The sequence below is a fragment of the Manis pentadactyla genome, chromosome 2 (genome assembly GCF_030020395.1).
Source record: "Manis pentadactyla isolate mManPen7 chromosome 2, mManPen7.hap1, whole genome shotgun sequence".
NCBI lineage: Eukaryota > Metazoa > Chordata > Mammalia > Pholidota > Manidae > Manis > Manis pentadactyla.
Window position 1 is genome coordinate 134,817,918 of NC_080020.1, and position 14,554 is coordinate 134,832,471.

A 14,554-nucleotide genomic window follows, 5' to 3' on the forward strand; every position below is an offset into this window, starting at 1 on the left:
TTGCATTTTTAACAAGAGACAGTACATAAACAATGGAAGGGAAACAATATGCATCTTATATCCTGCCTGATGGGACTCAAACATCCCCTACCTCCAGATTTGTATCTATAAATGCAAGAGGTATTTGGCTATCTGTTTAACAATTATTCCTGCTTTTCTGCTTTCTTTGGAAAAGGACCAGGATGCTGGCTGCATTTCAGAGGCTCTGCTTTCTAGGAAATGGAGCTTCCCAGTTTTTCAGCAGGTCACATGGTCAGGGACCCATCATCGTCCTGAAGGACCACAGCAGGGCAGCCGATGTGTCCCAGGGTCATTGTTTAGCTTCCTGGTGAAAATGGCCTGTCATGAACAGTGAACTAGAGGACAGCCTATACTGCACACTAAGCACAAATCCTCCTTGTTTTCTCAGCAGGAAAAGAAATGTGTTGGAGCATTTCTATCTGAAATCCTTTTGTCACCTTATCATAAACTTGGTTCAGGGTGGTTCGGAGAGATGTTGGAGGCTCTCTGGAAAGAGGAAGCTCTGGGCCAATTGGCTGGCCATCCCTAGGTATCCCCCTTATATGAGAAATCTGAGTGTGGTCGTCCCATGGAGTGGGCAGTGGTCATGCAGTGGATGCCCTGGTGGTTGCCCATTGGTGCTCTGGGTCTAGGGTGGGCACCGTTTGAAATTTCGTCCATGGAGCTGGGGGCAGATGCTTCCCAACAATATTCCTGCTTAATAAGTCATCCGTCCTTCCCATGTTTTCTTCTCTCTGTGTTGTCTCTGATGTCCCCAATAGCTACAGGGTAAAGGGTCATCTGAACATACTCATCCTCACTGGTCAGTTCTGAAACCTTCCTCATCTCAGTCCTGAGTAAACCTGCTCACCACTTTGGTTTCTGAATCATCAACCAGAATTCCAAATCCCATTCTCAGGTATTGTCAACATAATCACTTCTCCTCATGCATCCCGTTATTTTTTCAGTGTCGTGGGATGGTAAGCCTATGGGCTCTGAGGTCTGTCTGGATCCAGGACATAAATCCCTGCCTCCCGCTGCTACTGTGTGATCTTGTGGATGGCAGACTAAGCCTCTGGGTTTTGGTGTCTTCATCCATGAAATGGGAAAAACAGCACTGCCCCTCCCTCTACAATTCCTGGGAGTTTGCCGAGCATACAGATGTGAAGCCTGGCACCCAGCCTGGCACAGCAGACTTAGCACTCTACAGCTGCTGTTAAATTAGAGACCCAGCCTGGAGCTGGAAGAAGCCAGGCTAGATCATTGCAGCTTCTTGCTTTCCTGCTTAGGACTTCCTACATGCCAGTGATATTTGCTACATGCTTTTCATGCTGTTTGTCCCAGGTTAGTGACAGAAGTAGGTAGATGTGAGGGTGTTGGGCCAATCTCGTGGACCCTGCCTCGCATCCCATCCACAGGAGCTGTAACCGTAGCTCCAGTCTGGACGCGTCTAGTCTTGTACCTTCTTCCATGGTTTTCTTAGGTTTACGTGAGGTTTCGTGGTGGTGGTGATGATGATGATGATGAAGGTGGCTTTTTTGTTTGTTTTCAGTCCAATGACTGAACTGTAGGCTGGGTATGTGAGCCTGGATATAATGTTGTAATTGTTCCGTATCTGCTTCAGGGGACTGCTTTAGCAAGTAGTCTCTTGTAGGGAACTCCAGTGAACATAGATTCAAAAAGTCCCCCAATAATTTGCTTTTTGTTCCAAAAACACAAGTCAGAGATATGTAACCTGTTTTTTGAACATCTTCGCAGGATATTAAAGCATGCTTTAGCAATAAATAGACCTAACTTTCGTCTCATACATTTTAATGCAATCCGGAGTTTGTTTATTTGTTTTTTTAATACCCATTTCAAATTAAAGCAATTGTGTGTTTGACAGTTTATAAATTAAAAATCAGTTCTTGTAGAATCCTCTATGTATTTGTTGATGGACTTTAATAACTTAACAATATAGTGGACTGAAGAGAACAGCACGTTACATTGACAATTTAGAATTTTTGTTATACTTTTAGAATGTACAGTTGAATTAAATTGAAACCTTATGTGATGACATGGAATATACGTGTTGATTTAATACTGCGAACAGTCTTTCTGGACAGAATAGTCAGAGCCACCTCTGTGTCAGCATTTGAGTCAATGTCAACATTTCAGATCTTAGGTGAGCCTGTTGTATCTCATACTCTTAACATTAATGGGTCATCTTATAGCCAAACATATTTTTGGTTGTCCTGCCAATAACGTGTATATTTGCACAATCTGATTGGATCTGGCAAAGTACAAGGCCAACTGAATTGTCTTCCAAAACTAATTGTCCCTGAAATGTGTCCTTCTGGATATAGTTGTTGTGTGCATTTTCCCATTAACTTTAAACACCAAAGGTTATTGCCATATTATCCTAATTGCACCATAAAATGCAGATACTTGCTGATTGAATGGACAGCTCTTAGCAATAGAGAAAAGAGTAAGAATCAAGTCTAGTTATTAGAATTTCTAAAGATAAGTGTTAGGGCATATCTGTTGTTGGAAAGGCTACCGTCTCTCTTATCAGTGGGCTCAAAGGGAAATGATGAAAATAATATTTCAATGCTATATGTAAAAATAGGTTGACAGCCTACAAAATTCCCAACTATTAATGAGCTTGGTGATTAAGTGTTTTCCATGTATTAGTCATTTCTAAATCCCTATTTTTAAGCTAATTATGAGACCAGAAAGCTGGGAAGCAGTGACTCCATCTCGGCACCCTCCCTTCCTCTAAATGGATTCCCCAGCAACCCCTAAATAAGAAAATAAGAGTTGACCCTTACAGTTACACGGTCACCATAGTAACTGGAATTGCTACAGCTACTTCAGGACACTAACCTTATAGTTTCAGTCTCTGCAAATGAAAAACATTTTTAAAGCCCTTATAAAAGCACATACATTATGTCAAAGTCATACTCATGTGTATAAGTAAAATCAAAGAATTGTGTTGTCTTCCACACAAACAAGATACTGGGCTCCCATGTTCTGAATCACATTTCATGTCTTTAATCTCAGTTTCTCCCTCTCTGTTTGAAGGTCATGCAAGAATACACAAAGTAATGTGTATCGCTTTTAAGTGCGCTGCGATATTTTGCTGCTCATTTGGATGATATCAGTGTTGTATAACTTGACATTATTCTCTCAGTTGCTTCCACGTGGAACCACACTGGTGATCTCCCACCACAGGGAAGTTGTGTGCTGAGTTCTGCCCAGTAGTGCACATCACTAACCTGCCCCGGGGGCCTCCTGTCTGTCCTTTAAGTACCAGGTGTTACCTACTCAAAACCTGGTCTCCTTGGAGGAAATGCTGAGTAGGTAGAGCACAAAGCAATATCTTTGCTGACGTTGGGTGTTGAAACTTTTCTTCTTTCCTGTTGTTTTCAGAACCAAACTTTGTGTCATCTTACGACATTGGGAACTTCACCTACTTCTTTTTCCGAGAAAATGCCGTGGAGCACGACTGTGGGAAAACCGTGTTCTCCAGGGCTGCTCGGGTCTGCAAGAACGACATCGGAGGGCGGTTTCTGCTGGAGGACACCTGGACCACGTTCATGAAGGCACGCCTGAACTGCTCCCGCCCGGGCGAGGTCCCTTTCTACTACAATGAGCTGCAGAGCACTTTCTTCCTGCCAGAGCTGGATTTGATCTACGGCATCTTTACCACCAATGTGTATGTAACTGGAAATAATTTCTTTCCCTGCTCTTCTACTCCTTCTGAATGGGTGTACTGTTCTCTGACCTTTGAGGCTTAAAAGTTGCTTTAAAAGAAATCTTTCTTATTTTACTGGGTCAACTGCCAAGAAAAGTTTTGGGTATGAATTAAATGTTATGCAAAGATATGTGATTTCCGAAATTGGTATTAGGAAAATAAAGCTAATCGAAAAAGTTTTGATCTTCCCTTATGTAATACTAGCAATGGAATGATTCTACTGTAGATTTCTCCTTCCTGATTTGCCAGTGTGTTCTGGGTACTATCTGAAGTGCTGGCACAATATTAGATGTATTTTTTTTCTCTATGCAAATCTTGCATTTGTGCATAATGGAAACAGTGTTGTCTGGAAAGTCTGATATTCAAGATAGTGTGAGTCCTGCCTGAACCTTTGCCCATATATGAAATGTACATTCTCAGTTTCCCATAGCTGCATTTTAAATCATTTTTCTGAGATGGCTAACTTAGGCAGGCATTTCTAAAATCATGATTATACTTTTAAAATATGTTTTAAAAAATTACAGTATTTTTTTTTCCTGTGGGGAGATACTCCTAGCTTCAGAACTGACAACATTTGATGAGATAAAGCACGTGAAGTTCCCTGGTCTTTCATTCAATCTTCTTTGGTGGAGTGCAGCCTGACCCCACTCTTAGGTTCCATTCTTGGCTAATGGGCTATGTTGAGACCCAGCAAGGTCACACCTCACCCCCGGGGATTATAGATCACATTGAGACTCAGGCTCTGAGCTCCACTTTCCTCACCCTTGGCAATGATGATTCGCCTATGTGGGTTCTGGTCTGGATCACCTTTGAAACCTCTAACCTGGTGACCTAACAGAACGTTTGCCTCCAAGTGGAAGATCTGAATCAGGCTGGGTTGAAAGTGCTAGGATGACCAGCCCTCCTGTTTTGTCTGGAATGCTCCTGGTTTTAGCCCTGCCTCTCAGGAAACCTCTCAGTCCTGGGTGACCCAGACAGTCGGTCACCCTTGGCTGTCTGCTCTGCTTACCAAGTCCTCTTACCTTACCATCTCTTCTTTTGCAGAAGCCTGCCTGTGTATTGTGTTTCTAGAGTCCCTTTTCTGTACCTGTCTTCTCTGTTCCTCTTTCTCTCCTACTCTTTTCACTGCTGAGCTAAAGTGTTAGCATTTACTTGATGTTTACTCTAAGAAGTCTTCTTTCTGTCATGAGGTTAGAAAAATAAGACTAAAATGGATAGCTCCCCACCCAGCCCCAGCCGGCCATGACCATCTTTATTGTAAATCTGCTTTTCAATCCCAGAGGTTATTTTCCCTCCTTGATAAATTTTCTTTTGAAAAATCAATTTGTAGTTTCTGAAGTTGATTTGCTTTCCAAAGCCTTGTTTAAGAAATAGTGTAGGCTGCACAAGATGAATGTTCCGTTGCTCAGTTGACGTCAGTTTTACACACAGTGGGAGCTTGGCTTACTTAGCTATTCATTCCTCTGGCTCTGAGCCAGAATGAACAATTTAGAAGTTACGTAAGTACCATGTCTGGGCCATTCCAACATGGTGAATGGTCAATTTAGGTCTCACAAAAATAAGTTTCAAACTACTCCAGATTATTTGTTTAGTGTTGCAAATGTCCGTCATGTTGGAAATCACCCAGGATATAGCATCCAAACTATCAGAGAGAGAACTGCTGGATCTTCCCTTTCTCGTGGACTGGCTCTCGCTCGGGCACAGGGACAGCTTTCTGACACACCCATCTCCAGTCTCACAGGGTGACCCACCTCTTCTCCTCTCCTGTCTCAGCCCTGATCTTATCACTCAACAGATGACCATACTCTTGACAAGACTTGCTCCAAACTGAAGGGAAGTGCTGATCAGAGGTAGCCAGCTATTTGCCGACTCCAAACTAGTGGCTATAAAATGCTGTGGCCATCCTCTCTGGTGCTTTTGCACATAGTTTTGGTTTGCCTCCCATGTATTCATCAAGACCTGTGGGCCCTGGGGGATGGAGACAAAGGTCACTGTTCTCAGTCATTCTGTTCCCGGGACTGTGTGGTTTTCTCAGCCCCTTGGGCATGAGCTGGGCTGTAGCGAATGGTACTGCTGCAGTGGAGCCCCTGAAGGTTGTGCCTTTCCCCCCAGATAGCAAACAGTGGTGGCTCACAGGTGGCACAGTGATGGCGTGGAGGTGGGGAAGGGTGAGGTTTTGATTTCTCTTCCCTCCTTAGGAGATGAAACTCCAGGAGAAACTCTGCTTTTCTACCAGTGGCTTCCAGTAGACTTAGGGAAGCAAACTTTAAATTCCCCTAATGTTGACCCCACCAGGGTGACTTACCTCCACTTTTACCCTCTGGGTTCTAAACAAGTTAAAAAATGAAGGTACAGTATTGCTGTGATTAATGATAGAGTCCAGGTTGCAACATGGATTGAAAGTCTGTTAGCCAAATGGGCTTATGAATATTGACCCCAGCCTTAAGCAGACCCATCTGCAAGCTCACAATGGCCTAGACCTTCTCTGGCTTCACTTGCCTACAGGAATGGGGAGTGGAGGGTGAATATATAATTCCAGCAGGCAGGCCTCTCCCAGGAAGGTAGGGGGGACTACAGTGGGTCACGCATGCCCTTCCCACCCCTCAGCTCACCGCAAGTACAGGGGCAAGGGCAGGGCAGGAGGGTGTGTGTGTGTGTTACATGTGTGTGCACATGTATCTGCACCATGGAGCTCTGCTTACCAGGGGCCCAGAAGTGTTCCCCACCCCTGTCTGGGAAGCTTGGACTGACAGCCACTTGGCACCCAGGGGTTCTTCTGGTTGACATCAGACGCAGACCAGCCCCATCAGAGAGAGTAAGTGCCATGAACAGAAATGGGGTGCCAGTAGGAAGAGGATTCATGTCTTCCCTTTGTGGGAAGGAGCATAGCAGTGGGGTCAAAGGCATGACCTCTGGGGCCCAGTGCAGAGCAGATGCAAAGCCTGCTTTACCTCCCCTCTGCCTGTGACCTGGGTGAAGTGACATCCCTGTGTCTCTCTTTGTTGGCCTGTGAAGTCAGGCTGGTGTCAGGGCTTGTGAGTTCCTGTGAGGACTAGGACCACGCAATCTACCAAGCCCTCCGCAGAGGGCTTGTTACTGTTGCCTGCCCTGGACGATCACTGCGCCAGGCCCACAGCAGGCTTTCCCCGGCCCTGGGGGGAACCTGGCCTGTGTGTCTGGCCACTCTTGCTTGAACACAGGTGCTTTCTCAGTCTTTCTGAAATCCGGTCACATGTTCAAAGGCTGACTGTTCCTGCACCTTTTGATTTCTCACATTCTTCTTCCCTGAGGGTCATGTGAGAGTAAAAGCAGCAATGTGAAAGTTTTATATCTGGTGTCGGTCACTTTATCCACCAGCAGTGGGGGTGCTTCCACCAGACTCCTCTCTGCCAGGGCTTCCAGAGGCAACATGCATCCCTGCCCCCAAGGCACTGACCTTCCCATGGCTGTTCTTAATCCTGTCCAGGCAGGGCTCTCACAGAGAATTCAATCTCTGAGTCTTTGGAGCCATTCAGTAGCTGGGTGACTTTGGACAGGTGTCTTGACCTCTCTGTGCTCCATTTTTCCTTCGTGAATTTCGCTTCTCTTCTGAAGATCAAGTGAGCTGGAATTTGCAGAGCCTTTAGGATGGGTTCCAGCACCAACTCAGTGTTGATCAAATCAAACAAGTGTCAGGTGGATAGTTCTGTTCAGGCATTTCTGTGACTCTCCCTTTGATTCAGGAAAAACAATTGATCAATAGACTTAATATTGGCTAAAGGCATTAACATAGAATTTTAAAACCAGAGCTTAGCTCAGAATGCAGATTTATTCAATGAAAAAATATTTTGCTGCTTCTACCCTTAGTAAAAGGCGCTGAACCTCTGAGAGCCTGTTCGCAGCTCCGTCCACAGGGCTGGAATTCTGAATTAAGGCTTCAAGATTTCCTGTGCTGGAGCTATGTCAAATTTTTCTCTCTGACCCTTTGGCTTTACAATGCTTTCTAAATTTAAATATATATATGTATATGAATGGTCTCTGAAAAGCATGCTTTTAGTTAATTATTTTTTCAGGGTTACCCAATCATAACTATCTAGTGACTTAGAAGAAAAGGCAGCTTGTCCCACTGACACCCAAAATGAGCAGATAGATGGTTGGGAAGGGCACCAGGCTGAGCTGGGTGCAGAGAAGCTGCAGGCACCGGAGAGAAGGCAGCCTTTGTAACGCACACCTCTTCGAAATCCTTTGTCTCTCCGGTTGCGGCTGAATGAATGAGTCCCGTCTGGCAGGATCACAGTATCGTAACTGCTCAGTACCCGTGTCTCTATGCCATGGGAGCTGTGACCGTGAGGTCATCCAAGACGCCTCCACATGGGGCCTCAGGTCTTGGGGGGACACGGTCTCAGCTCTCTGACCCCTTTGCTTTCTCTCCCTGGCCCTGCAGGAACAGCATTGCAGCCTCAGCCGTGTGTGTCTTCAACCTGAGTGCCGTCTCCCAGGCCTTCAACGGGCCCTTCAAGTACCAGGAGAGCTCCCGTGCTGCCTGGCTACCCTACCCCAACCCCAACCCCAACTTCCAGGTAATTTCCCAGGCCATGGGGCACTCATCCGTCTGTTCCCCAGAAGGGACACAGAACCTGGTGTGGTCCGGCCAGGGCAGCTCCTACACTGGTGCTGATGCAATGCAGCCAGGAGCCCTGGGCCCCCTGGGGGCATGCCCAGTGCAGCCGTGGTCGGGTCGCTTGGTTCATTTGAAAAGGCCGAGGCCTTTTGTTGGCAGTGACGCCTGGGGCTGGACTGAGAAAGGCCAGCACAGTGTGGCCGTCTGGGAACCCAGCCTTCAATTAGTGCTAATGATGTGGATTCTGTGTCCCCAGAAACTCTGATCCCTCATGAATGGTGCCCTAATGAATGGGGTCCAGGGCACAGAGCATAGAGACGCACAAATAGAATTATAGCTCTAATTGGCGAATGTGCTGAGGTTTCCTGTCGGGTGGCCGGGATGTGATGGGGCAACGGGAAGAAGAGCAGATAGAGGCCGTTTATCTGTGCATCACAGAATTACAGGATTCAAGCTCTAAGGGACTCTGCACATCCTTCCTTCCTTCCTTCCTATCTCCCAATGTTCAGAAGAAGCTGAAACCAGAGAGAGCCGTGGCCTCAGGGTCGGTGGGTGAAGCAGGTATATCAGTCTGTTTGGGCAGCCGTAACAAAACGCCACAGACTGGATGGCCGAACAAAAGAGATGTATTCTGTCACAGTCCCGGAGGTCCATGAGCAAGGTTCTGGCTGGTTCCATTTCTGGTGACAGCCCTCCTCCAGGCTTGTAGGTGGCCCGTCTTGCTGTGTCCCCATGTGGCCCCTCCTCAGGGAGTGTGAGGAGACTGGTCCTGTGACAGCAGTGCCTCACCCTTACAGCCTCACTTAACCCTAATCACTTCCCTAGAGGCCCCATCTCCAAATGCAGCCTCACTGGGGGTCAGAGCTTCAAGATGTGAATTTGGGGAGACATAGAATTCTGCCCTTAACAACAGGTTCCTTGAGAGCCTCCTTCCTGACAAGAAATTTCATAGGATTGTCATCATCATCATCATTGTGTGTGTAATTTTTAGTACCGAGAGGTTCCAGACACAGCTCAATGCTTCACATGCATCATGCTTGCAACAGTGCTGTGATTGGCAACAACTTCTCCCATAGGCAGAGAAGGCCCGTGAGCCTCAGAGCAGATAACTGGGCCATGGGTGCTGGCTGATTAGGGGCTGAGCTGGGGTCCCAGCCTCAGTCCTCAGATGCAAAGCTCCAACTTCTTCTGACTGAAGGACCGTTAGTTACTATAACCAATCACTGTGACAACTGGGTTCTGTGTGCAGGCCCCCAGATTGTGGTTGGCTTATCATCTCATAACCTAAAACCTTTGGCTTTTGAGAAAACTGAGGGTATGGAAAAGTTCAATGTTCTTATACCTTACTTGGACTTGGGTAAGTAGGGATCATTCAGTTCTAATTGTTTTAAATAAGCTCATACTTCTTTTCAAAAATGTTTTAAGGAGCATGGGATTGTAATAAGATAGGTAGTTTACATGGCCTCTTTACCATTTACTGCTTTACTTGGGCAAATGACTTAGCATCTTGCATCTTCAATAAAATGAGGAAGGAAAGATACAAATGCACAAGAATGTTTTAGGAATAAATTTTGAAAGTACTGATCAGTATGCACAGTTCACTGTATAATGTATCTGATGAAGATGACTCTTAGGGTCGATGTATTGGGTACCTTCTAGGAGTCACATGCTGTATAAATGCTTTATGCATTTTGTCTTGTTTTCTCCACTCAGCAGCTCTGTAATATGGGCATCATCATCCATACTTGTAAGTCAGGCAACTGAGTGATCAGATCTGTTTTTATTATCCCAGACTTGCTACTGAGCAAGTCCATACTGGATAAATAAATTGATATTATGGGTCAGACAAGCTGACAGTTTAGTGGGAACCAAACATGCATAGTCACCTTTCCTGATGACATACATGGTTTATGTAATTATTAACTGACTCTGAACCTTTGCTGAGTCTTTGCATCTAAATCCTACCCGTGTCGCCAGATATTGAGGTGAAATGTAACTGTTCAAGCTGGCTCTTCGTAAAATCCTGAAGGTGAAATATATTACTCCCTGTAAGAAAGTCTGTTGTAAAATCCTGAAGGTTCAAAAAAAATTAACAAAGATGCTCCCTATATTTATAGTGTACTTTTAATGTCTTAATGTGTCTATTGCAAAAGTCTGCACACGAATAGTAACCTAATAAACCTTGTGACACCTCCCCCTTCAGGTGGTAGGTACCTTTTAGCTCCTTTGTCTGGACATATTGGTAGCACACAGCAAATTCCCTCATTTCCTAAGGCCACGGGCATCTGGTTTTATAATGCCAGTGTCACACTGAAGCACTTACTCAAACGTTTATGAGATGGGGGAGTGGGTCTGTGCAGTATAATAAATGAAGCTTGCAGAAATGTGTGTGCATTTCAGGCAAGAAGCTGGCTTAGCTGAGCTTGTCTTCTTTGGCTAGAGTTTAACATTTGTAGAGCACTAAAGCTATAGATCATGTTGATTCTTTGTATAACTCCTGGTGCAGCTCTGTCCCGTTTCCTTTTGGTTTACCATATTGGACAACCACGCTAGCTTGTAGACATTCTTACTGACATTCTTAAGACCATCAAGGCTGGCATAGAGTGGAAATATATTGTGAACTAAGGATCTTGCCACTAGTCATGTATAAAAGACCTTATGTTTGCAATAATTAACAGTAGGAAATAGTTAGATTTTTTTTTTTTACTCTTCTTGTTTGCCTACTGCATTTGGAATTTTATGCAGCACTTATATACTAGAGGTAGCTAGTTAATTACAGGAGCAGAAATGTGATTCAGGTTCTGGGAGAAGAATGGGTTAGGAAACAGTGCATAAATTTTCAAGATTAATACAGAAATACAATAACAAAACAAAAAAACTATGTATTATTTTTATCAGCTGCAGTCTAGAAACCACTGTCCGGTGCTATAAAAGTCTGCCCTGTTAGAGGCTACAGCCCCCAAAGTTATCCAGAGGGCCTCACTGGGAACAGCATTGGTCACTAACAGGAAACATCATATAGACCCAGTGGCACAGCCATGTTGGGACAGACTCTGGAATTTTCTGTGCAGTTTTGATTACCACCAATCAAATGATGGAGCCAAAATGGAGAATGGACCCTTGAAAGTGGTGACGCAGATTGTTGGCAGACCAAGTGAAAGGACTTGGATTTGACCACATTATCAGGACCCTTTGATAAGCAAAGCATGTTCTCAGGAAGTCAGGCAGAAGGGCACCATTGAAATTGGGTACTCTCAGGAGGAGGCTCTGTGATTTTGGACTTGCCTGCCTAGGGCTGGGGAGCTAGAACGAGAATGGAGAGCTTGTACTTAAAACACATAAGCAAAAATGCAAGGATTATTATATTTAAAAAGTAATAGAATTATTGACTTCATTACTTCCAGGTGTTAGCAAGATGACCTTTTTGGGTTGTAAGACACGTGAAGATCATTTTTATTGTTGTTATAGTTTTCCTCTTGCACTGAGTCTCCAGGGTCTCACATAGACCCAGAGGGAACTCAGTGTATAAGACACAGCTAGAGAATTTGCAGCCTTAGATAGCTGGGTGGGTTACTTATGAGCCAATAAATATATGCTACAAATTTAAATAGCTTTCAAAATATTTAAAAAAGAGTCCTTGGGTGAGATATTCATCATAGGCTGGCAAGAAAAATCAAGATGTTGTAGCATTTAGTCTAAAACCAATTTCTTGGCTAACTACTTTGTCACTCAATCCAACGTGCGGGAGTTTTTCCCACCACCTAAGCAATTTTCCAGCACCATCTGGGCGTTTTACAATTCAACTCAGTTCTGACACTATTTACCCAGAGATGGCATCAGCTCTCACAGGTTAAGGGCTCAGTCCTGCAGGATCCTCCTGTCCCCATTTCAGACACAAATATTGAGTCTAGTTGTCACTGCACTTCTGACCCATTGGCTGTAAATGGGAGCCAGTGACCACCTTCCCATGACTACCTCCTCAAGTCCAATTTGCTAGAGGAGCTCGCAGAATTAAGAGAAACATTTTGCTTACCAGATCACTGGTTTATGATAAAAGGGTATAACTTAGGAACAGCCAACTGGCAGAGATGCATAGAGTAAGGAATGCGGAAAGGGCATGGGGCTCCTGTACCCTCCCCAGGCATGCCCATCTCCTCAGTGTCACGAGAGCACCAACCCAGCATCTCTCTTAGCCATCCTTATGGGTTTTATGGAGGTTTCATTACATAAGCAGGATTGATTAAGTCACGGGCCATCAGCGATTGATTCACCCTCCAGTCCCTCTTCCCCTGGATATCAGTGGGGTAGGGCTGAAAGTTCCTACCCTCTAGCCACATGATTGGGTCCTCTGGCAAAGCTCGCATCCTTAAGTTACCTAGGTGCTTCCTAGGTGCTTCCCAAAAGTTGCCTCATTAACAGAACAAAGACAGCTTTATCTCCCATCACCTGGGAAATTCCAGTGGTTTTTATGAACTGGAAGCCAGGAACCATGGTGCAGAAAGATAAATTAATGTACTTTTTATTACAAATCACAATATCACAGTGGCAATTCAGATCGATGACTTAAATGAGATACAGAGTCCAGGACTAAAAATGACAAGGCTATTCAGTGGTCCAGCTGCAGCCCAGCCAGGCCTCCCAGGCCTCAGACTCTTCACAAGCAGCATGAGGTCCTCAGTTTTTATACTGTATCATCTGATTTTTATGATGCCAGCCTTAAAAAAACACTGCATACAGAACAAAACCTGTGTGCAAACCTTCACTCTGTGCCAGAGTACTGCCATCGATTTTGGGAAGAATAAACTGCCCACACAAAGTCTCTCTGAGCGCTAGAAGTCACCTGGATGGACCTCAGACCAAGACCAGGAGGGCTCTTTCATCTTGTAGCACATTGGTTCACAGCCAGTGTCTTGTCTTGCGAGAGTCACTGTTAAACATAATTATGTAAAAATCTGCTGGCACAGCCCCCCTGCCCCAGTGGCACCTGCTTGTGTATTCACCCACTGATTCTGCCCTTTATTTATTCATTCATTTCCCTCTGACCACTGCAGCTGAATGGACCATAGAGCCGCTGTCCTGCTACAAGATGAATGCATTGATCATTTACCACTGGTTGAATGCCTTCTCTGTGTCTGCACACTGGCCAGTTCCTTGGCATTTACAAGCACTTTCCATTAATTTACAAATGCTCTACACTGAGGATGGCAGTTGCCCTCACAACAGCCCCATGAAGTGAGCAGAGTGTTTCCCAGCCACGTTAGAGGTAGAGGCAGAGGTTGAAAGGCCTGACCTGAGATCACATGGCTACAGGATGCCTATGCTGAGCCTTCACCTCCCCAGATGTGATTCCACTGCCTGGCACATGGGTGCCCCTGCAACAGGTGACATTAAGTTAAGTATTGGACCAGACTCGGAATCCATTTCACTCCAAGGTTCTCTAATTCCACAATCGGCCTGTCATTTTATGGCATGTAGCACATTTTATCAAGGGCTACAAAAGTATCTATTTAAAAAAAGCCATTTCCTTCTTAAACCACTGCACATCTCACTTGTTATAACACCAAGTATTAGAAATGATGTGTTGTAAGTGGTAGTTTCAGATGGTATGGACAGGGAAATTCATTGCTATCAAATCTGCTTAGATGATGTTCTGCCAAGAATCAGCCTTTACATACAAGTACCAGGATTCAAGTTTATGAAAGATGGAGAAAGCACAATGGTTATTTTCTGACTCTGTGCTCTGCCCCTGGAAGGATGTGCTATCTTTCCTCCCCATCTTTTTGCCTCATCCTTGCCAAAAACCATCCTCTGTAACACCTGCCAGCCTCTCAACCACACAGCTCTGAATGGATTCTCAGCAATTTTCAGGCCTGATTTTTATCTCCTGTTTATCTCAGTCATCTTCAGGATGGTTCCCCTAGTGGAAAATCTCTTTCTTTACTCTCCTCTCTCTCCATCTCCTTTCCTCTCTCTTCTAGCTTGGAATATGAGCACAATGCATAAGGCTAGCAGCATGTTTTTGTAGCCCGTGTGAAAGATAATGGAATAATATTACATAATTTGCAAATTAGAATGGCATAATTCTTCTCCGTGGAGTCCATAACTTACATATAAACCCACTCTTCCAATAGGAAAACTAATAAATCTGTATGATGCATTTGCTTGCTGTGTTTTCAATTTGGGGACCTGACTTCCCAGAAAGAACAGTATGCATTTGG

General features: G+C 44.8%; 1 protein-coding gene across 1 annotated transcript in view; it reads left to right on the top strand.

Annotated features, from left to right (window-relative positions):
* Positions 1–14,554, top strand: part of SEMA5A (semaphorin 5A) — a 462,739-nt gene that overhangs the window by 316,698 nt on the left and 131,487 nt on the right. Inside the window, exons 8-9 of the mRNA XM_036896667.2 lie at positions 3,412–3,697; positions 8,160–8,295. Coding sequence (XP_036752562.2) covers positions 3,412–3,697; positions 8,160–8,295 — 422 coding nt within the window. The remainder of the gene's footprint in view (positions 1–3,411; positions 3,698–8,159; positions 8,296–14,554) is intronic.